Source organism: Heptranchias perlo, chromosome 17 (genome assembly GCF_035084215.1).
Source record: "Heptranchias perlo isolate sHepPer1 chromosome 17, sHepPer1.hap1, whole genome shotgun sequence".
In the NCBI taxonomy this organism is placed as follows: domain Eukaryota; kingdom Metazoa; phylum Chordata; class Chondrichthyes; order Hexanchiformes; family Hexanchidae; genus Heptranchias; species Heptranchias perlo.
This window is the reverse complement of record NC_090341.1, coordinates 52,447,105-52,473,798: the sequence shown is the minus strand read 5'-3', so window position 1 is coordinate 52,473,798 and position 26,694 is coordinate 52,447,105. Positions and strand designations below refer to the sequence as shown.

At 44.9% G+C, this 26,694-nt stretch overlaps 1 protein-coding gene across 1 annotated transcript in view; it reads right to left on the bottom strand.

Moving 5' to 3' along the window:
* The window catches only part of dnah1 (dynein, axonemal, heavy chain 1), a 333,655-nt gene that overhangs the window by 278,264 nt on the left and 28,697 nt on the right, over positions 1–26,694 (bottom strand). Inside the window, exons 10-15 of the mRNA XM_067999000.1 lie at positions 23,107–23,318; positions 14,342–14,640; positions 10,223–10,373; positions 9,168–9,361; positions 4,804–5,029; positions 3,518–3,637 (exon numbers count right to left, since the gene is read on the bottom strand). Of these exons, the coding sequence (XP_067855101.1) occupies positions 3,518–3,637; positions 4,804–5,029; positions 9,168–9,361; positions 10,223–10,373; positions 14,342–14,640; positions 23,107–23,318 (1,202 nt within the window). The remainder of the gene's footprint in view (positions 1–3,517; positions 3,638–4,803; positions 5,030–9,167; positions 9,362–10,222; positions 10,374–14,341; positions 14,641–23,106; positions 23,319–26,694) is intronic.

Here is a 26,694-nt window from a genome sequence, read left to right as displayed (position 1 = left end):
TGTGCTATTTCTTTTTATAACTTAATCAACAGTACAACAATGAGCACTTCACTTAAATAAACCCGCGATGCCAGCCCCTGATCGATAAGGGAATAAAGCACTGAGTATCGTATTATAGAGTCATAGAGTCATAGAGTTATACAGCACGGATAGAGGCCCTTCGGCCCATCGTGTCCGCGCCGGCCATCAGCCCTGTCTAATCTAATCCCATATTCCAGCATTTGGTCCGTAGCCTTGTATGCTATGGCATTTCAAGTGCTCATCCAAATGCTTCTTGAATGTTGTGAGGGTTCCTGCCTCCACAACCCTTTCAGGCAGTGAGTTCCAGACTCCAACCACCCTCTGGGTGAAAAAGTTCTTTCTCAAATCCCCTCTAATCCTCCCGCCTTTTACCTTGAATCTATGCCCCCTTGTTATAGAACCCTCAACGAAGGGAAAAAGCTCCTTAGTATCCATCCTATCTGTGCCCCTCATAATTTTGTACACCTCAATCATGTCCCCCCTCAGCCTCCTCTGCTCCAAGGAAAACAAACCCAATCTTCCCAGTCTCTCTTCATAGCTGAAGCGCTCCAGCCCTGGTAACATCCTGGTGAATCTCCTCTGCACCCTCTCCAAAGCAATCACATCCTTCCTGTAGTGCGGCGACCAGAACTGCACACAGTACTCCAGCTGTGGCCTAACCAGTGTTTTATACAGCTCCATCATAACCTCCTTGCTCTTATATTCTATGCCTCGGCTAATAAAGGCAAGTATCCCATATGCCTTCTTTACCACCTTATCTACCTGTTCCGCTGCCTTCAGGGATCTGTGAACTTGCACACCAAGATCCCTCTGACCCTCTGTCTTGCCTAGGGTCCTCCCATTCTAAACCATATGGATTAGAAGAACCCAGGTTAATCCCTGGTCTGTGCTGAGTTAGTTCTTCTCAGCCAGGGCAGCATTCGGAGTCTTCAATTGTCCTCTGTGCCCCCAAGCTAGAAGGAGGAAAATTGGACAAGATTGCTGCTTCTGATTGTAATGCATCGATCCCTGCTGGAAAGTGCCCGTGTATGTTAGGGGAAGCACAAGATCAGGTTGGACTATGTTTGCCTCCGTGGTTAAATAGCCTCACTGTGTAGGCTCACATATAAGGAATGGGCAAAGTACCGGAGGGCTGCCAGGGCCTGTGAAACCGTATCCCAAATTTAAAACAGATATTAGAAAAAAGGGTGAAACTGGGGTGAAGCCAAGAATATAGGGCAGAACCTGGATCTGCTGGGTTTCCACTGCATTGAAAATGTATTCCAAAATCTCAATCGTCTTTTTGCAGATGAGTCTTCTGCGCCCTCCCCTTGCGTCTACCAGCACCTTCGGAGGTGTGCCTGGGGGTGTTCCCAGGCTACCCAGGGAATTCCACCCATATACCCTCCTTCAGCCCAGCAGAAGACATGCCTGTTGAGAGCAGGCATAGAATCTGCATAGACCCTTCCCAAGGCCCCAAAAATATTTCCTGGCAAAGTTAGAGAGAAGGTCTCAATTTTATTTTGGGGAAAACCCCCCAAAAAATTCCTCCCTCTTTGGTTCGATAAGGGCCACTGGCTCCCCCTATCTGAATGGCAGAGCACTACTGCTCCTCCTGGCTCCACATTAAAAAAATTTTTAAATGTACTTATCTTTTTGGTGGCAGCCACTGGCTAGGCCGCATCCATGCAGTAAAACATGAATGGAGCCGAACAAGCCCACGCCTGCTCCACTCGGGGCAGCACAATTTCCCTGAGGGGGTCCTAAAACAAGTGTTAGGTCCCTCTTTGACATATGCAATGCGACAGCTCACCATCACAGTACTACAGTTGATCCTTGAAAAGTCCAGGGTGATCATATTAGCAGTGCTTTTGTTTGTTCATGGAAACCGTTAAAAGTGAAAAGCAAAGAAACATATGGAAAAAAATTTCAGGGCAAGTGAATACACATTAATAAGTTCTCAATTGCCCGCTGGAAATGGAACAGGCTCCAGATTGTGGTGATTGGCCTGTACTTCACTACTGATAATTAACCTGAATCTTCTGTCACTTCTAATTTAGACCAGCCAAATAGTATATTGGATGTCGTAAGTTCATGAAATGATAAGTGGGACATTGGGGTAAATTTATAAGCTAGTTCTCCCATCAGAAAGCTTGGTGCGATGCAAGCACATATTGCGAATTCTGGCACCGTGGTCAGCATCCCTTTCAGTAGTTTTAATGGACAGAAAGTCATAAAGGCTGCAAGTCGGGCATGCCGACCTTCCAAATATGTTGTTCAAAGCTTTGCGCTGAGATCACTAACTCATATAAACTTACTCCCTAATGAGTAAACTAATAGTTTGAGACCAGTCTTAACTCAGCTAAATTAGTTATCATGGAAAGGTTAGTTTTAATAACATATAAGTGAATGTTTAACTATATTTTTTTAAATGCTTACTAAGTTTAAGGCTACAGTATATCTATCCTTCTTTATACCTCCACTATGCAGTTCTGGTCAGTTGACTTTAAAGTAGAATAGCATATTAATTTGCAAATGTAACCAAATATCTAGATGTTTATATCTTCTTCCCCTAGAGTGTGCGGCATGCACCTGTGCTGCCCAGCAGACTGAATATATGAACAACTATTTTGCCTCTGCCTATTCTGCTAATTCTACATCTCCTGGCCTGAACCGTAGTTAACGAATCAATTGTTGAGAAGCTTCAAATGGCCAGACAATTGAGACACCCTTCCCTTCATTAGCCTTTAACAAGCCCTTAACAAGACCAGAATGGCTTTCACTGGTCCATTAGCACTAACTGCCTGAATTTTCACCACCACTCACATTATTGCTCATTTTTTAAATTTCTTCTTTTTTTGTGTGTGTTTTAGGCCCCCCTTTTTATAAGGGGGGTTAGGGTGTGTTTTATGTGCAGCAAATCAAAAAAAACAAAATATGTGTCAAATAATAATTTTATTATGAGGATCCAGGATGCAATCAAGCCCCTGCAGTGCCCACCAGTCGCGGAAAGCCACATTATTGCTAATGTTTGCAATGAGAGGAATTCCAGTTTCATGGTGAGCGATAATATCAGGGCTACATACAGAGACAGAGAAATGTGAATTGAAGTATGTATACCTATGTAAAAATTAAGTTTAAAAACTAAAAAAGAAATCAGATTTAATTGGAAAGAGATGAAAGGATCATATAAATTATTCCTGTTGCCCCATCTACAACACAATGGCTCCTGTGTTGCTGGGACAGGGTTTGGAAGGCACCAAACCAGATTTGCTGTCTGGGGTGGGGTAGCCAATCAGCATTGAATAGTGGAGATGCAATTATGGATTAATATTCTGCAGTTTTACTCAATGGCTCAATGGATTACTCAATGGATCAAGAAATATTGATGCAGAACTTTCCCTCAGGAGATTAAATGGGTGGAGCAGAATCCATGGTGGGGTAGATTGTACATGTAAGGAAGGGGCTTGATGGGCTGAATGGCCTTTTCTTGTTCCACGTTTTTATATGTTCTTACCTCATTTGCTCTCAGCATTTCAGGAACTTTCTTCATCCATTCTCGGTGCTCTGTCAAGTCTTCAATGTTGTTGGCCTTGTCAAACAATTTCCTATTGACCATTGCAAAATCGCTATTGATCTAAAGGATAGAAATCACACTGAATCATTACACAGAAATTAAAATAATGATTTTTTTAATGATTTCCCCACCAATTTTATAAATTGTTTTTCCATGCTTTCTTAGCTTCCCTTCTAAATTAAGCTAACAGGTAGACAACCTGTTATCAGGCCTCCACTAGTACTACTAAAAGATGCATAACAGTTCTGTAGGTTGCCATGTATTCCAATTTTGCTTCCCTCCCCAGGGAGAAGCATCTCACCTCTCGCCTAAGGCTGCTTTGGATTGGGTCTTAGGCATTGCTGGGGAAGAAATTTAGAAAGAACTTGTGTTTATATAGCACCTTTCATGTCCTCAGGACTGCTCAAAGTGTTTTACAGCCAATGAAGTACTTTTGAAGTGTAGTCACTGTTGATATGTAGGCAAAATTTGCACACAGCAAGGTCTCACAAATAGCAATAAGATAAATGACCAGATAATTTGTTTTTTTGATGTTTGTTGAGGGATAAATATTGGCCAGGACACCGGAGAGAACTCTTCCGCTCTTCTGCGAATAGTGCCGCGGGATCTTTAATGTCAATCTGAGAGGGTAAACGGGGTCTCGGTTTAATGTCTCATTTGAAAGATGCCACTTCAACAGTACAGCAAGGGAGAAGTACTTTGAATAGAAAATACTCCCACTGGACATTCCTTTGCCTGTATCACTTAACTCTAGGCATTCTAATCCCCTCAGACATCCATTTCTCCATATGTAAACCATCCAAAAACCCTTGATTAGATTACAGCCCAGAACACAATCTGAGGTATCTGTTATTTTATATATAAAACATGCAAACCCCTGATTAGATTCCAGTCTGTATCCCACTCCCATGTATCTGTTGTTCCATATATAAACTATTCAAATTCCTTGATTAGATTCCAGCCTGTAACAAATTCTTGGGTATCCATTATTCTATATATAAATCATCTGAATTCATTGATTTAAATTACTGTGTGGAATCATGCCCAATTATTTGTTCATCTAAAAGCAAAGGAACAACAACAAATCTTGGAATGAATTCATATGCACATCATACAACGTTAGAACAGAGCTGGTTCAATAAACCAGACTAATGGACAATTTGGAATTAAGTGACTATAGTTGTTTAGTATCACAGTAAATGAAAACATGATTAAAAAAACCTTACCGCTTCCACTTGCGTCTGAAGTTTTTTGGCAAACATTTTCAACACAGCTTGGGCCAAACCATTGCATTTCTTGGCGAGGTTGGTCCGCAATGTCTCCACGTTGATGTTAAAGGGCCCAATGATGATAGTGTTAGGAATCGCACTATTTATGCTTATTTTCTCCTTCAAATGCAGCTCCACTTGTTGTTTCACCTCATGAACTGTAGGATCCTGACTACTAAAGGTTCTACAGTTTGTAACACAAACAATTAAAAAGTGCAGATATTAGAAATTGAAACATTACCACCTGAGATGCTTTAATAAATAAAATTACCTTTTGTGGATCTACCCAACCTGTATTTGAGCCACTAAGAAAATTTATGGGATATAGGGAGTGAGCCTTTGGCTTAGTGGGAGCATTCATGTCTCTGAGTCAGAAAGTGAAGGGTTCAAGTCCCACTCTCGAGTGGAGACTAGGATATGGTCTCTAAATAGTGGGTTGACATCCAGCGGGAGACTCGTGTCCGGACAGAGTGACCACTGGCTCAGTGCATATTAATGACTGACAGTCAAAAGAGTTGGGTTCAAGCCCCATTCCAGACAGCCCTGGTGAATGGGGACCGGAGCGTTGACTCTGAATACTGGGCTGGTATCCAGCAGGAGTACTTGAATCTGATGGATTCTACAGGTGGCTTTCGTTATCGCAAAGGGTAGGTGGGGCTCTTTAGCTTTGGTTGCAGCCCACCTAGCAGAAGATACTCTGAAGATTAAAAAAAACATGAGAAAGGCAATGGGAAACCACCTCAGCTACTCTTCCCTGGTAAGTGGCTCAAAAATCTCATGTGTGAAACTGGAGTTAGAACTTGCCCCTGGGGCAGAACACAATGGACAGACAGCAGCATAGCATGTTGGTGCTCCAATGCATTGTGCTTTTGGGTGGAGTGATGGGGCTTATGCTTGCAATTCCTCAAATGGTGCATTCCATTCAATCATGGGAAGGAATTGGGCAGAGGCTAGACATTTGGTAGGAAAAGTCTAGGATGAGAAAAGGCCATTCAGCACATCAAAACACATCCCTCAATTACAGGAGTGTCTAAACATTTTGTATTTGAGGGCCATTTAATTGTGTACCATGGAACCCTCAACCCACATGTAAGAATTATAATACAAAGCACCCAATTCAAAACTCCCTCCCAGAGGGAAGTTACAAACAAACTGTAATTTGCTGCTTTATTTCAGGAGTGGACTGCAGGAGGCTGTCACTGGAGCTTTGGAGGATGCATGTGGCCCATAGATTAGATCTGCTTTCTGACATTATCTCCAACAGGGAAGGAGGCAAAGTAATTTTATAATGTGTTAAAAATTAAATTGCAAAAATGAAATAAAAACCTTCACTTATTCCAAGATAATCTCCCTCTATATTTCTCTTCACAAACTGCGGGCGAAAGGACTTGGAGAGAGAACCACTTCATGGGCCTCCAACAATGCTGCATTGAAAGGAGGAGCATCAGGCCTTCACATAGTACCTCCCCTCAACACAGCAGCTGAGATCAAAAATGCAGCAAAGTTGTGGATTGAGCCTGCATCCCACCACTTGTGGTGCTTTCTGTATTTTGGCATTTCAATGCGTCACATTACTGTATGATAGCCAAATAAAATAACAACAGTAAACTTCTCTAAGCTAGACTGACAGAAGACTTCTTGCAAAGTACAAGAAAGCAACAGTTGATCGATTTTGCTGCAGTTCAATTGTTATTTCTATCTACCCAGGTTACAATCAGTGCATTTACCATTTTTTATTGAGAAATATAGGTGAGGAGCTAAGGCCCATAGTATAAGCCATTATACCATTTCTCCAAGGTGTCTACAGCAGGAGTTCGGGAGAACCCTTGCGGAAATTCTAGGCACATCACTTTTGCTGGACTAAAGTTTCCAGAGGGTCTGTGGCTCTCCATTGCCTCTTCCAAATGGCCATCCTTCATTTGTTAGCTTAGATAGTGAGAGTTAGTTACCAGGGGCTCGATTTTACCGTCGGGTTTCCTGTGGGTTTCCAGCGGGGGGGCCCCGAAAATCCCGATATCCAGTCACGTGACCGGATCGCGCCACGATCCTGCCCACTTCCGGGTTCCCCGATGACGTGCGGGGGTGCGTGCGTGGCCCCCGCTGGTGGGAATCCCGCAGGCAATTAAAGCCAGCGGGATGCCACTTGAGGTTATTTATTTTGCTTGTTCAGGTCATTAACTGACCTGATTAAGGGACTGTGTGTGATTTTGGGGAAACATGGGACTGTTTCACACACTGGGGGAAACAGTCCTAGTTGAACTGGACGTGTTGCAGCCGTCAGCCTGTGGCAGCTGCAAAGGTCCATTTGACAGGTGGGGGGGGCGGGGGGAGACCCTCACCCATTGCAGGAGGCCGCTCTGTCACTTGGGACAAAGTGTGGCCTCCACCACCCCCCTCCGGACGGTCAAAGTCACCAACCTGCACACTCACCCCGGGGTCCGGAGACACGTGCCTACCTTGCGGACCCCCTCAGATGTACATATTGCGGATGGGGGCCGCCGTAGCTGCAGTCATGACCCCCTCGGAGGGCGAACAGCATCACCAGCCTCACCATCCACGCCGTCCACCTCTGACACGTGGAGCTCCACAACAGAGTGCTGTGACACATCCACCTGTACAGCAGGAGGGAGGGCTACCGCAGAGAGAGACGCGTCGCAGAGGGCACTACCCTCGCCACAGGGTCCACAGACCGAGGCGCAGCTCCCCGGACCTCTCCGAGCAGCAGTGCACACGGAGGCGCAGATTCACTCGACATGTAGCCGTGGACATCTGCAGGCTCTTTCATGCCGAGCTGCTCCTGGCTGGCCCCAGCACCATCTGCTTACCTGTCGCTGCCAAAGTCACCATTGCCCTCCACAACTTCTCCTCCGCATCCTTCCAGGGTGCAGCCGGGTACACCGCCGATGTCTCTCAGTCGTCTGCGCGGAAGAGCCCTGCAAATACACCTGCACCTACTCTGCAGTGACACAATGGGTGGCATCAGTGGTGGGTCCTCATAGTGATACCCAGGAGCGGGCATTATTGCACACAACAGACAGGATTCGCGGAGACATGGCAGTGCTGGTGCCAATATAATGTGTGATGTTTGTTGCTCTGAAATTCAATATAGGTAACACCCATGGCAAACCCTCAGACACCCTTGTGCATCCCCTTCATGCTCACGACACGTTTGCCGTACGCTGCCTACTGCACATATGCGATGCATGCCCTGTGGCTGCAGCACAGGTGGTGGCAGGTTGAGTGAGGCTGGCCGTGAGGGAGATGCACGAGAGGGTGAGTATGGGATAGAGCCATGAGATTGTATGAGGATTGGGTTGCGTGTTAGTGGCGGGGTGAGTACTGGCGAGGTGAGTAGGTTCAGGTAAGATGAGGATGGGGTTTGAGTGGGTATGAGGGGTGATGTGACAGAGTAGTGTTGGCGGTGCCGAAGGAGATGTGGGGTGGGGGCAGTGTTGTGGCAGACGGATTGTAGGGGAAAGACTACGTGTTCTCACTGTGGCTGACCTACTGCGGTCATTGGAGCGCATCCTGCACTGTATGCAGGTGGGCGATATGTTGGTGGTGCAGGTGACCCCCTCTGCCACCTCGAGCCAGGCCTTCTTGGTGGTAGAGGCAGGCCGCTTCCTCCCGCCCGCCGGGTGGAAGATCTCTGTCCTCCCCCTCCTCCTCACCCCATCTGATGATACCTGGGGTGAGGCATCATTAAACTGGGAGCAGCCTTCCCCCTGGGCTGCTCCATGCTGTAATTTGTTCCATTGGTTGCAGCATCTGTCAGTGGAGGACTGCCCCTTTAACTAGAGAGCCTCCAGCTGACAGATCGTACTGCGCATGCGCAGCCCGCCCGACGCGCAGACCAGCAGCGCGGACCCCGGAGGAGCAGGTAAGTGAATCCAATTAGTGGATTGCCTGCTACGATCGCGCGGGCAACCCACTAATTTCACCGGGCGCGGAGGCCACGCACCCGAAACCCAACCCGCCGGAAACCCGCAGGCCTGCTAAAATCAGGCCCCAGGTGTTTGACTGTAGGGGCCCCACTTTCCAACAGGGATCACTGAACTGCAATCAGGAGAAGGAACCCTTGCTTGAGCACGCTGTAGCCAACTGTTGTGTCCTCACTGTTGCCAAACCCAAGCTCAGTCAACTTCGAACAGACCAAGGATCAAATCTAGGATCTTCCTGATCTGTATGTTGAATACAACACTGTGTGGTGCACTTACCTGCTGAGCCAATGGGGGTAGGTCGCAATCATGCCCTCTTAGTATAAATCCTAATCAATAAATTACATTAATTGTAATATATCCTGATTATATATCTTTACTGACTTTACATAGTTGTCAATATCCAACTCGTTGAGCTCCATATATTTTTCATATTCCTTGGCATAGCTTTTCAGGGGTATCAGTGCTTTTGTGATGGCATTTTTTATTGTATTTCGCAACTCTTGTACGGGTGGCTCGTTATGCCACACAGACTCCAGTAGTGGTGTTCCACTTTGAAACATTTCCTCCAGGACAAACTGAATAATATAACAAAAAAAATAAAAATCATTAGGAAGGAAGAAGGCAATTATGTGGCCAATAATGCAATGGGATGTGCCTGAAGCACCACAGTCATGGGAGCACGGTATTATCTGAGGCATCATCTGCACCCGAATTGCATGGCACATGCCTAGGTGCTTGACCAACATGTAGTACGCTAGGAGCCTGCACACAGACTGTGCACAAGGGAATTAAGGGGAAGCAGATAAATACATGAGGGAGAAAGGAATAGAAGGATATGCTGATAGGGCGAGATGAAGTAAGGTGGGAGGAGGCTCATGCGGAGCATAAACACCGGAATAGACCAGTTGGGCTGAATGGCCTATTTCTGTGCTGTAAAATTCTATGCAAGGCTCATCAAGGTCCCAATTTTAATGTTAATTAAAGGTCTTCTACATAATGCAACTGCAGTGCGTGAGCGGTATTCCAGACCCTCAGCACCCATTTAGAACATGCCCTCCAGGACAAACTAAATAATACAATAAAAATTAAAAATCATTAGGAATTGGGGAGATCCTTTTTTTAAAAAATGGTTTTCCACCTTGGAAGTCCTCTCTTCCTAATAGGTGCCTCAAACTGTTATTAAAAGAAAACAAATAAGGTGCTTTAAGGGAAACCAACAGCCCTCTTCAGTTCCAGCTTGTAAAGTTCTGAGATGTTTGCCTCCATGGTGAGCTGATATAAATATAAATTGTTATCAGTAAAATAAAAGGAGATTCATTTCATCAAGCCTGGTGCTTCCATAGACTATGTACAATCTGCTCTGTCATGAATTCTACCGCACCTATTAAATTGTCTGAGGTAAAGCTCTGCATAAAACTACAATCTATCCATTTTACCTTTTCTATATGAGGAACATGCTGTGTGGCCATGATTGCTTTGTCAAACAGAACCAGTAGAACAGATCTAAACTTCTCCAATGCTGTGCTGAAGTGCACCCCGCTACTATCCAGAATGAGATCCAGAATAAAGATAGGCAGTTTCCTGGGCCTGAAACACACAAAAACAAACAAACTATCTACATTCTGAAAGATGAGACAATCAACAAACCAAATCCTGACGACTTTGTGAAGTGCGGCAAGTGGGTGATCGGTCAGCACCGTCGGACTCTGAAACACAGCTGTGTCATTCAGCAATTATTTTAATCGCTGAGAACTCAGAATAAAAGATATTGAAGCAGCTGCAGCAATGGATAATGAATGAATAAGTCTGGCATGCTTTGTTTTAAGCACTAATTCAGTCCAATTCTGTAAATTCTGTGGCTTTTTTAAATATCTCTCTGCTATGCTATTTATTAGTGATCCTGAAATATGCTGGTGATCTTGCCCTTCTCGCTGAACTCTTAGTCTATCAGCATGATGACTAAGGATCTGGGTGCTTCACGATAGGAGGCTGTGCGACTGAAAAGCTGGGTCCTCGGCGAAAGGTGATGGAATATCTCCCAGCTGGAAAAGCCTGCACAGAGAGCCAAATCTAAAGTGCTGAAACTGTGCACAGTAAGGCCTGAATGAGAAAGTGACAGCAGGCAACAACAACAACTTGCATTTACGCAACACCTTTAAAGTAGTAAAACATCCCACGGCGCTTTACAGGAGCGTAATCAGACATAAAGTGACACCAAGCCAAAGAAGGAGACATTAGGAAAGGTGACCAAAGCTTGGTCAAAGAGGTAGGTTTTAAGGAACGCCTTAAAGGTGGAGAGGTGGGGGTTGGAGGAACACAGAGATCTCGGAGAGTTGTAGGGCTGAAGGAGGTTGCAGATATAGGGAGGACTGAGGTCATGGAGGGATTTGAACACAAGGATGAGAATTTTAAAATCGAGGCTTTGCTGAACCGGGAGCCGATGTAGGTCAGCAAGCGCTGGGGTGATGGGTGATGGCAGAAAGATACATGAGCTGACAGAGGAGAGAGCACCATGGCAAGACCTGTGGGTGTCTGCGGCCAGCCTGCTTCAAACAACTAAGAACTGGTGGCATCACTGAAGGAACTAGTTTGAAGGATTTCTTGAATCCAACAGTGCCATCACATTTTAGGGTGGTTTAGTCAATGTACCATTTCAACAATATATGTTAATTCAGGCTCAGCAACTTTTCTAAGCCAGTTCCTCTTGGCAAAATGAAGAAACAAAAAAAGATGGAGAGAAACAATGTGGCAAATAAAACATAGAAACAGAGAAACATAGAAAATAGGAGCAAGAGTAGACCATTCGGCCCTTCGGGCCTGCTCCGCCATTCAATATGATCATGGCTGATCGTCTAACTCAGTACCCTGTTCCTGCTTTTTCCCCATTTCCCTTAATCCCTTTAGCATTAAGAAATATATCTATCTCCTTCTTGAATACATCTAATGATTTGGCCTCCACTGCCTTCTGTGGTAGAGAATTCATAGGTTCACTACCCTCTGACTGAAGAAATTTCTCCTCATCTCGGTTCTAAATGGCATACCCCGTATTCTGAGACTGTGACCCCTGGTTCTGGACTCCCCAACCATCGGGAACGTCCTCCCTGCATCTAGTCTGTCTAGTCCTGTTAGAATTTTATATGTTTCGGTGAGACCGCTTCTCATTCTTCTAAACTCTAGTGAATATAGGCCTAGTCAAACCAATCTCTCCTCATACATCAGTCCTGCTATCCCAGGAATCAATCTGGTAAACCTTTGTTGCACTCCCTCCATGGCAAGGACATCCTTCCTCAGATAAGGAGACCAAAACTGCACACAGTACTCCAGATGTGGTCTCACCAAGGCCCTGTATAACTGCAGTAAGACATCCCTGCTCCTGTACTCAAATCCTCTTGCAATGAAGGCCAACATACCATTCGCCTTCCTAACTGCTTGCTGCACCTGAATGCTCGCTTTCTGCGATTGGTGTACAAGGACACCCAGGTCTCGTTGCACCTCCCCTTTTCCCAATCTATCACCATTCAGATAATAATCTGCCTTTCTGTTTTTACAACCAAAGTGGATAACCTCACATTTATCCACGTTATACTGCATCTGCCATGTTCCTGCCCACTCACCCAACTTGTCTAAATCACATTGGAGCCTCTTTGCATCCTCCTCACAGCTCACGTTCCACCCCAGCTTTGTGTCGTCTGCAAACTTGGAAATGTTACATTCCGTTCCCTCATCCAAATCATTGATACATATTGTGAATAGCTGGGGCCCAAGCACCGATCCCTGCGGTATCCCACTAGTCACTGCCTGCCACGCGGAAAAAGACCCGTTTATTCCTACTCTCTGTTTCCTGTCTGTCAACCAATTCTCAATCCATGCCAGTATATTCCCCCCAATCCCATGTGCTTTAATTTTGCACACTAACCTCTTGTGTGGGACCTTATCAAAAACCTTCTGAAAATCCAAATACACCACATCCACAGTTTCTCTCCTATCTATTCTACTAGTTACATCCTCAAAAGACTTCAGTAGATTTGTTAAGCACGATTTCCCTTTCATAAACCCATGCTGACTTTGTCCAATCCCATTAATGCCCTCCAAGTGTTCTGTTATCATATCTTTTATAATAGACTCTAGCATTTTCCCCACTACTGATGTTAGGCTAACTGGTCTGAAATTCCCTGTTGTTTCTCTCTCTCCTTTTTTAAATAGTGGCGTTACATTTGCCACCCTCCAAACTGCAGGAACTGTTCCAGAGTCTATAGAATTTTGGAAGATGATCACCAATGCATCCACTATTTTCAGGGTCACTTCCTTTAGTATTCTGGGATATAGATTATCAGGTCCTGGGGATTTGTCAGCCTTTAGCCCCAGTAATTTCCCTAGCACTATTTTTTTACTAATACTGGTTTCCTTCAGTTCCTCCCTCTCACTAGACCCTTGGTTCCCTAACATTTCTGGCAGGTTATTTGTGTCCTCCTTTGTGAAGACAGAACCAAAGTATGTGTTTAATTGTTCTGCCATTTCTTTGTTCCCCATTATAATTTCCACCATTTCTGACTGTAAGGGACCTACATTTGTCTTCACTAATCTTTCTCTCTTGACATATTTATAGATGCTTTTACAGTCAGTTTTTATGTTCCCTGCTAATTTATTCTCATACTCTATTTTTCCCCTCTTAATCAATCTCTTTATCCTCCTTTACTGAATTCTGAACTGCTCCCAATCCTCAGTCTTGCCGCTTTTTCTGGCAATTTTATATGCCTCCTCTTTGGATCTAATACTATCCCTAATTTCTTTTGTAAGCCACGGTTGAGCCACCTTTCCTGTTTTATCTTTGCGCCAGACAGGAATGAATAATTGTTGTAATTCCTGCACACGTTCTTTAAATATTAGCCATTGCCTATCCACCGTCATCCCTTTTAGTAAAGTTCCCCAATCTATCATAGCCAACTTGCACCTCATACTTTCATAATTTCCTTTATTTAGATTCAGGACCCTAGTTTCGGATTCAACTATTTCACTCTCCATCTAAATGAGGAATTCTATCATGTTATGGTCGCTCTTCCCTAAGGGACCCCGCACAACAAGATTGTTAATTAATCCTTTCTCATTGCACAATACCCAGTCTAGGATCGCCTGTTCTCTAGTTGGTTCCTCAATGTATTGGTCTAGAAAACCATCATGTACACACTCCAGGAATTCCTCCCACACAGTATTATTGCTAATTTGGTTTGACCAATCTATATGTATATTAAAGTCACCCATGATTATAGTTACATCCTTCTTGCTTCTCCAACAAAACAAAATAGAAGAGAGTGCAAAAAGCAAAAACAACAAAAAGAGAAGCACCACCAGTGAATATTATATTTATATCATTGGTTCAAAATATTATAAACATTTAATTGCTTCCATACTTAAATGGTGTATTTTATACTGTGTATAAACAAACGACAAAGCAAATACGGGAATAAAAAGATGTAGTCAATAGGAAATGTTTAGTTCTGAAAGCAGAGCACTGGGTGGAAATGTGCTCAGGTACAATTTATCTTGGGGAATCTTACTTGAAATTGCTGTTAATAAGATCTTTTCCCCATTCCATATCATCAGAGCAGTTGAGGGAACTATGGCAGCCATCAAGGATCATTTGAGTGTAGTTGATAAGAGAGTCTTGCACAAGGTAGCGGAGAGAGTCCTGAAGGTTATACTTGATCATTTCCATCAGCATGTGCAGCTTAGATTTGCGATAAACCTCCCAGTTAGACTCACGTAAGTTAAACCAACCTTTACGGACATCCCATAGGCTGGCACGTAGAACTTTCTTCAATGTATTGATCCAGCTATCACTAAGAAATAGCTGTATCTGAAACCCAATAAGGACAGTAGAGTTATTGTCACTTAATAAATATGTTTAGATACAGCACCCCTAAAGAACTTGTTAAACTTTGCTGTGTTAAGCTTTATAGAATTTCGGAAAGTTTTGAGTGAGGAAAGGCCATTCAGCTTATATACTCTATCCACAGTCCATGTATGATGATATATCAAATGTCCTACTTTAGAGAATCCTAACTCCCTGAAAAAAATCAAATAGTGTTGCTAATACCCCTTTCTTTAAATGCTAAATGGTTATATATAGATTTTAAAATATATTTTCTGTCAAATCCATTTCTACCATCCCTTACTATTACTAAATTTTACAGATTACAATTGGAGAATAAATTAGAGAATAAGTAATCAGCTTGGCTCAATGGCAGCAGTCTCTGAGTCAGAAGGTTGTGGGTTCAAGTCCCACTCCAGGACTTGAGCACATAATCTAGGCTGGCACTTCTGTACTGAGGCAGGGGTGTGTTGCTGGAAGTGCCATCTTTTGGATGAAGATGTTAAACCGAGGCCCTGTCCACCATTTATCAAAGGCCTTTTGAAAATCCAAATATATTACATGCAGTAGATGTAAGGTGACTAAGAGCATGTGGAATCAGGGGACAGGTAGCAGAATGGATAGCAAACTGGCTACAAAACAGAAAACAGACAGTAGGGGTTAAGGGTAGCTACTCAGACTGGTAAAAGGCGGGAAGTGGTGTTCCACAGGGATCGGTCCTGGGACCACTGTTGTTCACAATTTGCATTAACGATTTGGATTCGGGAATCGGAAGTACAATTTCAAAGTATGCAGATGACACCAAATTAGGGGGTGTAGTTAATACAAAGGAAGAATGTGGCAAAATGCAAGTGGACATTAATAAACTTGCAGAAATGGCAAATGAATTTCAATATAGGTAAGTGTGAGGTGGTGCATTTTGGTAGGAAGAATAAGGAAGCCATATACTGCTTGGATAGTAAGAGGGATAAAGGAGCAAAGGGATCTAGGGATACAGATACACAAATCAGGCAGGTTTGTAAGGCCATAGAAAAGGCAAATCAAGCACTGGGGTTCATTTCTAGAGGGATAGAATTGAAAAGCAGAGAAGTTATGTACAGGACCTTGGTTAGACCACACTTGGAGTACTCTGCACAGTTCTGGTCTCCATATTATAGAAAGGATGTAGAGGCATTGGAGAGGGTGCAAAAAAGATTCACAAGGATAATACTAGAACTGAGAGAATGTACTTATCAGGAAAGGCTGGACAGACTGGGGCTCTTTTCTCTAGAAAAGAGAAGGCTGAGGAGTGACTTAATAGAGGTCTTTAAGATACTGAAAGAGTTTGATCGGGTAGATGTAGAGAAATGTTTCCACTTGTGGGGAAGTCAAAAACTAGAGGTTATAAATATAAAATAGTCGCTAGTAAATCCAATAGGGAATTCAGGAGAAACTTCTTTATCCAAAGAGTGCTAAGAATGTGGAACGTGCTACCACAAGGAGTAGTTGAGGCAAATAGCATAGATACATTTAAGCACATGAAGGAGAAAGGAATAGAAGGGTATGCTGATGGAGTTAGGAGAAGTAGGGAGGGAGGAGGCTCGTGTGGAGCATAAACGCTGGCATAGACCTGTTGAGCCGAATGGCCTGTTTCTGTGCCGTAGTTTCGATGTAACTCAATATAACACTTGTTCAGGTGGGTCCAAAAGATCCCATAGCACTTTTTCAAAGAGCAGGGGGTTCTCCTGTGGCCTGACCAACATTTATCCCTCAACGAACACCACCAAAATAGATTGACTGGTCATTCACCTCATTGCTGTTTGTGGGACCTTGCTGTGTAATCATGGGAGACTTTAATTTTCACATAGACTGGGAGAAGCAGAACAGGTCAAGTCCCAAATGCAACGAATTTCTTGAGTGCATTTGGGACAGTTTTCTGGAACAATATATTCATGAACCAACAAGAGAACAGGCCATCTTAGATTTAATGAGCAATGAGCCTGAATTAGTCAATAATCTAACGGTGAGGGAACACCTAGTTAACAGTGACCATAATATGATAGAATTCAATATTAGGTTTGAGGAGGAGAATGGTGAGTCACGAACCAAGGTTTTAAATTTAGGTAAGGCTGACTATGGAGGAATGAGGCAGAAATTGACCACAATAGACCGGCCAGAACTGCTAACTGATAAAACTATGGATGAACAGTGGGAGTTGTTCAAAAAAGTATTTGGTAGAATACAAGACCTGTACATACCCCTAAAGGGCAAGAGCTCTACATGTGTAATTGAACAATCTTGGTCAACAAGGAAAGTGAGAGATAGTGTAAAACTAAAAGAAAGGGCTTATACGAAGGCAAAGAACCATAGAGATCCCACGGACAGGGAGAGATATAAGGAACAGCAAAGAGATACAAAGAAAGTGGTAAGATCTGCAAAAAGTGAATACAAGAAAAAGCTTGCGAGGGATAGAGGACAACACTAAAGATTTTTACAAATATATTAAGAGAAAGAGGGTGGCTAAGAGTAATGTGGGCCCCTTAATGACAGATGCAGGTGATATTGTAATTGGAAATCAGCAAATGGCAGACTTACTAAATGGCTATTTTGTATTGGTCTAAAAACAGTAGACGATGAGGATAAAATACCAGAGATGCATTAAAAACTAAAAATAAATCAAGGGGAAGAGCTAACTAGATTCGCTATAAGTAAAAACATGGTGATGGATAAACTAATGTTATTAAAGATAGACAAATCTCCAGGACACAATGGTTTCCACCCCAGGGTAGTAAAAGAAGTAGGTGAAGAAATTGTTGCTGCATTAGTCATAATAGTCCAAAAACCTCTCGATTCAGGAATTGTCCCCTTGGATTGGAAAACTGCCAATATCACTCCACTATTTAAGAAGGGTACGAGAGATAAACTAGGAAATTATAGGCTTATTAGTCTAACGTCAGTTGTGGGGAAGTTACTAGAATCTGTCATTACGGAGAGTGTGACTGAGTATTTGGACAAATATGAGCTGATCAGAGAGAGCCAGCATGGATTTGTAAAGGGTAAGTCAGGTCTAATGAACCTAGTTGAATTTTTTGAGGAGGTAACCAACATGGTAGATAAGGGAGTGTCTATGGATGTTATTTATATGGACTTCCAGAAGGTTCCACATAAGAGACAGTTAACAAAAATGAGATCACATGGAATTGGAGGCAACCCATTGGCTTGGATAGGGAATTGGTTAGGAGGTAGGAGACAGGGAGTAGGGATAATTGGTATGTACTCAAATTGGCAGGATGTGACTTGTGGTGTCCCCCGAGGATCTGTATGGAGACACAGCTTTTCACTATATTTATAAATGACTTGGATGAAAGAATAGAGAGCCATATATCTAAGTTTTCTGACAACACCAAGTTAGGTGGCACAGCAAATAGTGTCGATGGGAGCAGAAAGTTGCAAAGGGACATTGATAGAATAAGTGACTGGGCAAAACTGGGAAAGTGTGAGGTCATCCACTTTGGATCTAAGAAAGATGGATCGGAGTATTTTCTAAATCGTGAGAAGCTAGGAACTGTGGATGAGCAGAGAGATTTAGGGGTCTAAGTACAGAAATCACTAAAAACTAGTGGACAGGTACAAAAAATAATTTAAAAGGTTAATGGAATGTTGGCCTTTATCTCAAGAGGGCTGGAATACAAAGGGGTGGACGTTATGTTACAGCTGTACTGAGCTCCGGTTAGACCCCACCTGGAGTACTGCATTCAGTTCTGGGCACTGCACCTCAGGAAGGATATATTGGCTTTGGAGGGGGTGCAGTGCAGAATTACCAGAATTATACCAGGGCTAAAAGGGTCAAAATATGAGGACATGTTGCATAGACTAGGCTTGTATTCTCTTGAATATGGAAGATTAAGGGGTGATCTAATTGAAGTGTTTAAGATGATTAAAGGTTTTGATAGGGTAGATAGAGAGAAACTATTCCCTCTTGTGGGAGAGTCCCGAACAAGGGGACATAACCTTAAAATTAGAGCTAGGCCGTTCGGGGTGATGTCAGAAAACACTTTGAGGTTGATTTTCGGATGTCCGAGCGGGTGCATTCGTGGCGGGGGGGCTGCTAAAATTCGGGATTCCCGAGGCAGGTCCATAGCCCGGCTCCAACCCACCCACTTCCGGGTTCCCCAATGACGTGCTTAGATGCATGTGCAGCCCCCGCATGCGGGACTCCCACTGGCAATTAAAGCCGGCGGGATCCCACTTAAATCAATTAATTAGATAGTTCAGGTCGTTTGCAGACCTAATTGGGAGGATATTTTTGGAGGGGTGGGATTTTCATTTCAACTGAGCGTGTTTCCTGTACTGGGGGAAACACTCCCAGTTGAAATGGACATGTTGCAGCCACCAGCCTGTGGGAGCTGCAAAGGTCCATTTGACAGGTGGGGGGTGGGAGACCCTCACTCATTGCAGGAGGCCACTCTGTCACTTTGGACAAAGTTTGGCCTGCACCACCCTCCTCCTAACACAAAAATTCACAAACTCGCAACCTCAACTCCGGTGTGCAGACACATTTACCTACCTTGCGGGCCCCCTCAAACGTACATCTTGCAGATGGGGGCCGCCATAGCTGCAGTCATGACCTCAACGGAGGACGAACAGCATCACCAGCCTTGCCGGCCGTGCCGTCCACCTCTGACGCATTGAGCTCCACAACACAGTGCTGTGACACATCCACCTGCACAGCAAGAGGGAGGGCAACCGCAGAGAGAGATGCGTCACAGAAGGCACTACCCTCGCCACAGGGTCTACAGACCGAGGCTCAGCTTCCTAGATCTCTCTGAGGAGCAGTGCACACGAAGGCTCAGAGCCAGTCAACATGTAGTCGTGGACATCTGCAGCCTCCTTGATGCCGAGCTGCTCCTGGCTGGCCCGAGCACCGTCTTCTTACCTGTCGCTGTCAAAGTCACCACCGCCCTCAACAACTTCTCCTCCGGATCCTTCCAGGGTGTCACTGGGGACATCGCCAGCGTCTCTCAGTCGTCTGCACAAAAGAGCCCTGCAAATACACCTACATCCACTCTGCAGTGACACAATGGGTGGCATCAGGTGTGGGTCTTCGTGGTGATCCTCAGGAAAGGGAATTATTGCACAAACCAGACAAGATTTGCAAAGACGTGGCAGTAGTGGTGATAAGAAATTTTAATGTGCTTGGCAAAAAAAATCAAAACTAAATGAAAAACACAACATTCTGTCATACACTCTTGTGCATCCCCTTTGTGCTCACAAAATCTTAGCCTTACATTTACAGGAACCCCTATGTGTGCTATCCCTGTGGCTTCAGCAGAGGTAGTGGTAGGTTGCTCTTGTCCATGCCCTAACCGATGAGATGCTTTGTGCGGACGCCCTCTGGGTTTCGGTGCCCATGAGGGCCCCTCCAAAGACTGCTCCACCTGCACCTGTGCAGGGGCAGACTCAGCCACCTGGAAAGGAGGCAGCATTGCAGGTACTGGTTGAGAGGGGGGCAACGGGTGAGACGTGGGAGTGCTTTGAGTGGTGTCCCCGCTTCCATGTCCCCTTTCACCATCATCCCTCTCCTGGGCCAGGCCCACATCACTCCTTCCACCCTGCTGGACGACAGTTTGGAGGACTTGTGTGAAGCCTTGGAAGGCCAGTTGTAATGTATCTGTCAGCTTGTTTAAGGCAGCAGAATGTTGCTCATCCTGAATCCAAACGGCCGTTGTCAGGGCCTCAACGGACTCATTGCTGAGCCATGCTTGAAGCTCGATGGAGGCTAGCCTTTCCTCCATCGCAGACATTCCCGCACCTACCCGCGACACTATCTCGGAGATACCCTCCTGTACCTGTGCCACCATTCCACTCATGCAGGAGTTGGACTCCTCCATCCTCTGTGCGATTGTGGAGAGTGCGCGTGGCAACTGTGCCAGTACCTTGGCAATGTGCTGCTGGCCCTTGATGACTCTCCTTTGCATGGCTGGCCCCCAGGGTTCAGCATCTGGGTCCAGCTGAGCAGAGCTTGGAGAAGTGTGCTCCCACCGACGCGGACTCTCCACAGCTGTCCCTGCCACCAGGGTCTGCTCGTGCTCACGTGCGTGGTGACTCACCATGTGCAAGCCCAACTAACTGAGGACGGGGACCCATCGAGGTGTGTGTATCTGCGCTGGTGGATGGCTTGGCTCAGATGTGACGTTGCACCCTCAGAGGCTGGCAGGTCCTCTGAGGAATCGCCCTCCGCAGTCACGGCGGTTGCAGATGGCCCTGCAAGAGACAGAAAGCAGTATTAAGCATGTGGACAGATGTTGAGGTGCTGCAGATGCCAAGTGATGTTAAGATCATTCGCTATCATGACTGCTGAATTTTAGATTTCTGTCACCAGCTGTTTATGCGCTTCCAGTCTCGGCGTCCGCCACAGACAGGCACTCCAGCGTGCAGCTTATTTCCATTGCCTGCTGCTCCACGTCCGTTCTGACCACCTGGTGTGGCGGGCCTCCTCCGGTCCTTGCCCTCTCCCGGGCATTCTGGCATCTCTTCTCCAATCAAGGCAAAACACAGAGAGGCGTGATTGAGTGATGGTTGCATAGTGACCCACTGCATGCATTGTTGTGGGTGGGGTGACCGTGAGGGAGATGCATGGGAGGGTGCGTGTGAGACATAGCCATGAGATTGTATGAGGATTGGGTTACGTGGTAGTGTTCGAATGGGAACTGGGGCAGTGAGTAAGTGCAGGCAAGGTGAGGATGATGGTTGAGTGGATGTGAGGAGTGTGCGAGAGTGCAGTGCAGAAGGAGTTGTGTGGTGGTGGGGAGGTGATGTGGAAGATGGAGTGTGGGAGAATACATAAGTATACTCACTTTGGCTGACCTGGTTAGGTCATTAAAGCACTTCCTGCACTGGACCCAGGTTCGGCCGACATTGCTGCTGCTGCTCACCTCCTTGGCCACCTTGAGCCAGGCCTTCTTGGTGGCAGAGGGAGGCCACCTCCTCCCATCAGATGGGAAAAACGTTTCCCTCCTATTCCTCACCCCATCGAGCAGCACCTGGAGTGAGGAGTCAGAAAACCTTGGAGCAGCCTTGCCTCTGGCCTGCTCCATTCTATTATTTTGGTTCTTTGCTGCAGGAGCATTGGAGGATTGCCCCTTTAAATAGGGCTTCTCCTGCTGACAGCCTGTGACGCGGGTGCGCAGTGTGTCCGCTGCGCAGGTCTGGAACGGGAAACCCGGAAGCACGCGTAAGTATATTCAATTAGGCTGTGATCGTGTGCAGAGCACCCCGATTTCACTGGGCACGTTAAACACGTGCCCAGTCAACCCCCCCCCCCCCCCGCTGCCAACCCGCCTCCCTCCTAATATCATGCCCATTGTCAAAGAAAGGGTAGTGGAAATCTGGAACTCTCTCCCTCAAAAAGCTGTTGAGCTTAGGTCAATGAAAATTTCAGAACTTAGATTGATAGATTTGTTAGGCAAGGGTATTAAGGGTTACGGAACCAAGGCGGAATATGGAGTTAAGATACAGATCAGCCATGATCTAATTAAATGGTAGAACAGGCTTGAGGGGCTGAATGGTCCACTCCTGTTCCTATGTGTGCAAATTAACTGTTGCGTTTGCCTACAAAACAACAGTAATTACACTTCAATAAGTAATTCATTGGCTATAAAGTCTTTTGGGACATCCTGAGAACGTGAAAGGCACTATATAAACGCAAGTCTTTCTATCTTTAAGTACACCCACAAAACATTTTAAACACACGGGGTAATTTTTACTTTGTATGCTAGTGTAAAATGGGTGATAGTGAAGGTTCACAGTATTGGGTGTAAGAGACTTTAGAATGTTCTGTAATTTTAATCATGATTTTGTACTGCTGAGTTTTTAATTGAATATTCCAGACCGCTGTATTTTAACCAGTGGTAAGTCAAAATATCCAATAGGATGCTAATTGAAATGATTACAGTTTACCACTCCAGTGGAAATGAAGCTGCTGACTGTTGCAAATCAACATGACTTAGTGATGTAGAGCAGAAAATAGCAACCAAAAGAAGGTCCTCAGAAGACCACACTTTAGTGAAGTCGAAACATTTTAGTGAAACAATACATTTGGCAGAGAAACAGAGGGCTGTCAAAAGTCCTGGGCAATCATTGTTAAAAAAATCAGTAAACCCTCTAAGCTGCCAAAAAACAATTAGGGAACTGCAAAACATGCATTAATGTATATCTCAGTTTGAAATAGAATCCAAAAATCTGGCTCCCTGAAAGAATCCTACTAGGCCAGAAAAAATGATTGCTAAACTCTTCAATCTTCCAGTCAATGGAGCCCACACATCCTTGGAGAACTCAGGCTTAACATTCCTTGTTCCTCCCCCCAAAATAATGCCCGCCTTCTTCTAAGTTTTTGATGCACAATGAATGGTGAATCAAATGAATTGCTTAAGTAAAATAACAAAAGGAAAGTGGCAATGTCTAAACCAATACCTGTGCATGAGCCTGGGACTGAATCTGATCAAATTCCTCCAGTCGAACAGCTTTTATCTGGGTCACAAAAAACAGAGACATGGCTGCCACTTTGTTGCACTCAGCACGTACTTTGCACAGAGCTCTGATCACTTCTGGTTTGGTCAACAGAGTGTTAAAGGAAAATGCCTTTCTGTTTTGATAAAATGGATAATCCGGGAGTTGTACAAGTCCTAGGGAGAAAGAACAGCATCAGTATTATTTTTAGCACAAAAGGCACAAGCCCAGGTTTTGCTGATGGTACAACCAAATATCCAGAGATAGGTTGGATGACTGAACATTTCACTCAATGGACAGTGAGTCCCCTCTGCAGCTTACAAAACAAATGTTTAAATCATCAGAAAGAAGATTGGAGCAACTTGCGGAAGTGCAGATAGTTTTGTGATGCATAATATTGTTACAAAAAGTGATCTTTTAATCCTCCACAGGGTTGAACCGTCTCCCATCTGAAGCCGTGTCGAGTTCCTGGTTCCTGCCCGCTGGCATTGACATCATTCCCGTCTGCTTAAGGTGAGACACAGCTCATCTCTATTTAAATGAGGCCCGGAAGTTATAACAGCCCAGGCCTCACACCGAACTCTCTGTGGGATTTCCCACCCATCCCACACTTTGCCTGCCCTGAACACGCCCAGAGTTAGAATTGGGGCTAAAGAACCTGCAATCCTGGCTTGCTCTGATACATCTCCGAAATGGCTGACTGCAGAATAGAGGTTTCAAAACAGGTCTGTAGCCAATCTCCCTGACACAGGAAGGTACATGGCACAAGGAAAATGAAATCAAATTAATGTTATTTTTCTTGCTGACGGGGATATTCAAGTCCAACTTGTGTCACTACAGTGCAGTGCTAAACTTGTGGCATTTTAAACCAAATACACAACACGTAGGCAAGTTGGTTTGTGCCTCAAACATCTGGGCTATGTAAAATATTGAGTTCTTTACATTTAAGAATGATGTAAATCTTATATTTTTTACATATCATTTTATGAACTCTCATCTTCCTGTTTTTTTACATTATATACTTTCAACTATTAAATTGGTCCTTTATTCATTCTGTCTCAAGCACAGGCAGAGTGCTTTTTTTTATTCGATCATGGGATGTGGGCGTCGCTGGCAAGGCCAGCATTTATTGCCCATCCCTAATTGCCCTTGAGAAGGTGGTGGTGAGCCGCCTTCTTGAACTGCTGCAGTCCGTGTGGTGAAGGTTCTCCCACAGTGCTGTTAGGTAGGGAGTTCCAGGATTTTGACCCAGCGACGATGAAGGAATGGCGATTTATTTCCAAGTCGGGATGGTGTGTGACTTGGAGGGGAACGTGCAGGTGGTGGTGTTCCCATATGCCTGCTGCCCTTGTCCTTCTAGGTGGTAGAGGTCGCGGGTTTTGGAGGTGCTGTTGAAGAAGCCTTGCCAAGTTGCTGCAGTTCCTCTTGCGGGCTTGGACTGCTTCATTATCTGAGGGGTTGCGAATGGAATTGAACACTGTGCAATCATCAGCGAACATCCCCATTTCTGACCTTATGATGGAGGGAAGGTCATTGATGAAGCAGCTGAAGATGGTTGGACCCAGGACGCTGCCCTAAGGAACACCTGCAGTGATGTCTTGGGGCTGAGATGATTAGCCTCCAAAAACCAATACCATCTTCCTTTGTGCTTAGTATGACTCCAGCCACTGGAGAGTTTTCCCCGATTCCCATTGACTTCAATTTTACTAGGGCTCCTTGGTGCCACACTCGGTCAAATGCTGCCTTGATGTCAAGGGCAGTTACTCTCACCTCACCTCTGGAATTCAGTTCTTTTGTCCATGTTTGGACCAAGGCTGTAATGAGGTCTGGAGCCGAGTGGTCCTGGCGGAACCCAAACTGAGCATCGGTGAGCAGGTTATTGGTGAGAAAGTGCCGCTTGATAGCACTGTCGATGACACCTTCCATCATGATTGAGAGTAGACTGATGGGGCGGTAATTGGCCGGATTGCATTTGTCCTGCATTTTGTGGACAGGACATACCTGGGCAATTTTCCACATTGTCGGGTAGATGCCAGTGTTGTAGCTGTGCTGGAACAGCTTGACTAGAGGCGCAGCTAGTTCTGGAGCACAAGTCTTCAGCTGTACAGCCGGGATGTTGTCGGGGCCCATAGACTTTGCTGTATCCAGTGCACTCAGTCGTTTCTTGATATCACGTGGAGTGAATCGAATTGGCTGAAGACTGGCTTCTGTGATGGTGAGGATATCGGGAGGAGGCCGAGATGGATCATCCGCTCGGCACTTCTGGCTGAAGATGGTTGCAAACGCTTCAGCCTTGTCTTTTGCACTCACGTGCTGGACTCCGCCATCATTGAGGATGGAGATGTTTACAGAGCCTCCTCCTCCCGTTAGTTGTTTAATTGTCCACCACCATTCACGACTGGATGTGGCAGGACTGCAGAGCTTTGATCTGATCCGTTGGTTATAGTGAGCTTATTGAATCTGCAAGTGTGCTATATTCTGCCCTGAAAGTAAGGTCAGGATGTAGGTGGGCAGGAATATATGGGCAATTCATCAGAAATTCCTCTCTCCGTCGTTTTAGTGGAGGTAATGGCCCATAAATTGCTCCGAGTGGCGAACGAACGGCGCTTGCTGCTCCATAGATTTATACTCACCCACTAACTTACGGCGGTATTTACTGCCGGAACTTCCTCTGATAGGAAGCTGAGAAGAGCCCAGCGTAAACTCCAGCAAAGCTAGGAAACATGGAAGAAGCGAGAGGATTGATCTCTCCTCTCGATCAATCAGATTGTAGCATCCTTGAAAAGCCGCGAAGAGCGAAAACTTTGAAGTGCAAGCTGCAATGTGAAAGCCAGGAAGTGAAAGCTACACCAATAAAATCATTTGCAAATACAGTTATAGATAGCAAAAAAAAGAGAGGGTAAGAAATGCCGAATTAAATAAAAGAGACAGAAAGAAAAAGTTAAAAATAAAAATTTTCATTTTTTAAATTAAAAAATTTTTTTTTAATGACCAAGAACTATTCGAATATGGTGTAATATGACTGCATTTTTAAAAGTTAATTTTTAGTTGTTTGGCAATCATTAATTCATACAGCGCTGTTAAAATTTAGTTTGGACCCGGTATAGTTAAGCCTGTTTTGTGGTGATATTAGTTTCCAGCTGGGCAGAAGAGCAAGTTGGCACCCGGTCCGTTGATTCTACTGACTGCAGCTGGCGATATCTCTTTAAGGTGAAGCTGTCAGATCGCTGGCGAACCAGGAGGAGCAAGTTCCAGATTTCCGCATTTGTCTGCGCATGTGCGAACAGCAGAACTTGCTCTTTCATTTGGCCACTAACAACGGTGAGCGCTGTTGAGCTCACCGTTCTTTCTAAAGCATTTTCCGGCCCATTAACTTATTTATTTTAAATGAGTTAGCCCTCCACCAAAATAGAGGAGAGAGAAGCTTTAGACAAAACTTGTTAAGCATCGCATCTGTTATCCCATTAAGTAATTTCAAGGTCTAGGTCTTTGCTTGTTAATAGCTGTTACAAATTTCAAGTCTGCATGAGATACGCTGTCAAGTTCAGTGTC